The sequence below is a fragment of the Mustela erminea genome, chromosome 4 (assembly GCF_009829155.1).
Source record: "Mustela erminea isolate mMusErm1 chromosome 4, mMusErm1.Pri, whole genome shotgun sequence".
NCBI lineage: Eukaryota > Metazoa > Chordata > Mammalia > Carnivora > Mustelidae > Mustela > Mustela erminea.
Window position 1 is genome coordinate 68,561,677 of NC_045617.1, and position 3,520 is coordinate 68,565,196.

General features: G+C 41.8%; 1 protein-coding gene across 1 annotated transcript; it reads left to right on the forward strand.

Annotated features, from left to right (window-relative positions):
- The first annotated feature begins 349 nt into the window (after positions 1-349).
- On the forward strand, positions 350-1,363 carry LOC116587776 (trace amine-associated receptor 5-like). Its single transcript, XM_032338337.1, has one exon. The coding sequence runs from the start codon at positions 350-352 to the stop codon at positions 1,361-1,363; it is 1,014 nt and encodes a 337-aa protein (XP_032194228.1).
- The last annotated feature ends 2,157 nt before the right edge of the window (positions 1,364-3,520 follow it).

The window sequence follows — 3,520 nt, forward strand, 5'->3', positions numbered from 1 at the left end:
TTATCAAAATGGCAGAGGCATCCTCTCAATAATTGTATAATGCCTAATGTGACATTGCCTGTTTTGTCTTTGTGGGAACATTTAGCTTACATTCTTCTTCTTTTTCCTTGAAGATATAGTCTACACTAATTTCAAAAGTGCCCAGTCAGACAAAACAGAGTAAGCAGAGAAGTGACTCTTAGGAGATCTTAAATCCCACGTTGCTTTGATTTTTGGAGCACATTTTATTCAGTACCGCAGGAAATTGTACTAGGTTCCAAACTGCTCTTCAGTTTCTCCTCTATATCTCTTTTTGGGGGGTGGGACAGGTGGCCAGTTCCCAGAGAGAGAGGAAAAGAAGAAATCATAAATGAGCGCTGTCCTCATCCAAGGTGCTGAAGAACACTCCACAGCATTCTGCTATCAGGTGAATGGGTCTTGCCCCAGGACAATCCATCCTCTGGACATTCGGTTGGCCATCTACCTGGCCTGTGCATCAGGCATGCTGATTACAGTCCTAGGAAATTTGTTTGTGGTGTTTGCTGTGTCTTACTTCAAAGTGCTTCACTCTCCCACCAACTTCTTGCTGCTCTCCCTGGCTCTGGCTGATATGTTTCTGGGTCTGCTAGTGATGCCCCTCAGCATCGTTCGCTCAGTAGAGAGCTGCTGGTACTTTGGAGACTTCCTCTGCCGCCTGCATACCTACTTGGACACCCTCTTCTGCCTCACCTCCATCTTCCATCTCTGTTTCATTTCCATTGACCGCCACTGTGCCATCTGTGAGCCCCTGATCTATCCCTCCAAGTTCACGGTCAGGGTAGCCTTCAGGTACATCCTGGCAGGGTGGGGGATCCCAGCAGTTTACACTGCCTTCTTCCTCTACACAGATGTGGTAGAGAATGTACTCAGTCAGTGGCTGGAAGAGATGCCTTGTGTTGGCAGTTGCCAACTGCTATTCAATAAGTTTTGGGGCTGGCTAAACTTTCCTATGTTCTTTTTCCCCTGCCTCATCATGATCAGCTTGTATGTGAAGATTTTTGTGGTTGCCACAAGGCAGGCTCAACAGATCAACACCTTGAGCAAAAACCTGGCTGGGGCTACCAAACGTGAAAGAAAAGCTGCCAAGACTCTGGGTATCGCTGTGGGGATATTCCTCTTGTGTTGGCTACCCTTCATCATTGACACGCTGGTTGACAGCCTTCTTAACTTCATCACACCACCACTGATCTTTGACATCATTATCTGGCTTGAATACTTCAATTCAGCCTGCAACCCTATCATCTATGTTTTTTCCTACCGATGGTTCAGAAAGGCACTGAAACTCTGCCTGAGTGGGGAGATCTTCTCATCTCGGACACGCACTATTGATTTGTACCAAGAATGACTTCTTTAACTGAATGCAGGCAAGGAGTAGGAAGGATGAATGGTGCTGTGGCAGTGGGCTGTGTGGTGTCATGAGGTTGTGGACATGCTTCTTAGGACTATGGTTTGAGTGGTGGGGAAAAACTTCTTAATTCAAAAAGAAATACAGTCCTTCTTTATTCAGTGTTTGTATAGGAGAGTGTAGGAAAGGAGAGAATGAAGTCAACCGAATATTCCTTGGATAAGTTAAAATTCTGTGAAAATATTGGGCTCCTTATTTGTTACTTCATTGAGACAGAGGAGAAACAGAGGTGAAGGAAAAGAGCACAGAAGCTGGGATTTCTGAGTCCTCTCCTGGTCCTGCCATCTGCCAGTGCCAGGTGAGACTATTTTGGCAATTTTTGAATTCCATTGTATCTCACAGAGTTTCAGCTAGAAAATTGGGTTTTCATACTGTTTCTTCTCTAATGTCTCCTGAAGCTCAAATACTGTGTAATTTACTTTTCAGCAATGTTACTTGCATCCTAATTCACATCACTTTTGATAGTCATAGTTAAGTATTCAGACTGTTTCTTTTTCATAAAGTTCCCTTTAGAATCCCTGTCTTTGTGGAATCCCACCACTAAACAGGATTGTAAGCCGGATTCGTCCATTTCAATGATTACTAAGTAAATGTATTATATTCTTAAATGGATATCTCCTCCATTTCCTTTAATAATTGAAACTTGGGAATAGTGGACTATTTTGTAAGGTGATAATGATCCACATCTTGCCATTGTAATTTTCTTCATTTTTAAAAAAAAAATCACATAAGTTAGACCTACTGTCTTTCCAGGGACACCAGTATATGATTTTCTTTGGAAAAACAAGTACCTATCCCACATGCTTGTTCAGCATTGAACCAAGTGTTTCTTACAAGCTGTTACTAGTAAAGGCACTGACATCTTTTATGTACATTTTGCTTCTGTCTTCTTCCTAAATCTTTTCCAACAGGTCTCTAGTAATTCCCACATTTCTTACTGAATGCTTTTCAAATTAATAATTGCTTGTTTGGAAAACTTATTTGTAAATTAATTTGAGGTCTCTGAAGTACAAATAATATGGATAGATGTAACATAGATATAAACATAAGCCAATCAATCTCCATAAATAAAGAAGTAATGTTTTAGTTTGTTTTTGAAGTTAGCTAAAATGAGTTTATTTCACTCCATTTCTTTCTTCTGCATAGAAAGATAACTTTTATTGACTCTATGGTCTTTCTTAATTAAGAATTATTTATTGTAGGGGCGCCTGAGTGGCTCAGTGAGTTAAGCGGGTGGCTCAATGGGTTAAGCCGCTGCCTTTGGCTCAGGTCACCATCCCAATAGTCCTGGGATTGAGCCCTGCATTGGACTCTCGGCTCAGCGGGGAGCCTGCTTCCCCCCACCCCCGCCTGCGTCTCTGCTTACTTGTGATTTTTGTCTGTCAAATAAATAAATAAGAACTTTAAAAAAAATCACTGCATGGTGTGTGTGTGTTAAAGAATAAATTATTCATCCCCTCATCAATGGTAGCGAAATAGACTATTTAAGGGAGGCTACTATAGCATGGTTTGTCTTGTAGGGGAGATTGGATTCAAATCTGACTCCCACACACTCCAGTGGGGATCTATTCTCAAAGAATAGGGTGTGGGATAGTGGGTGGAAAATTACTAAGAGGAAACACCAGGGTTAAAGGAACTTTTTGACAGACTGACTCATCAGAATTTTTGCTGAAGGTGGGCCAGAATGATGAGGTTGAAGCTGGTTAGATACCAAGGGTGGGAGATTTTTGCAGAACTGACTGAGAAATTCTTGCTCAAACTGGATTTTTCAAAGGCAGAGAGGGAAGCCCAGGATCTGGTCTAGCTACGTACAGGGATTAAAGGAGACTGATTAAAATTTGGTCAAAGGAGAGAGCCTTGGTTATATGTCCTCCCCCACCTCTGTATGCTTATCATGGAAACAGCATCAGGGGTTTCCCAAGGAGGGAGGGATCACTACAGGGATGGCCAGCTTTTTAGTATGTGGGACAATGGCATGTGGTTGTTAGACGAGGACTGTCTATAGATATAAATCTATCTGAGTAGAAATGGAATCATCTATTTGTATGGATTTAGCTAGCTAGCTGCATGAAATATATAGCTATTAGGCTATAGGCA

What these genes read in the sequence shown, in the direction of transcription:
- LOC116587776 (XM_032338337.1), top strand. Translation starts at nt 350, where the DNA reads ATGAGCGCTGTCCTCATCCAAGGTGCTGAAGAACACTCCACAGCATTC.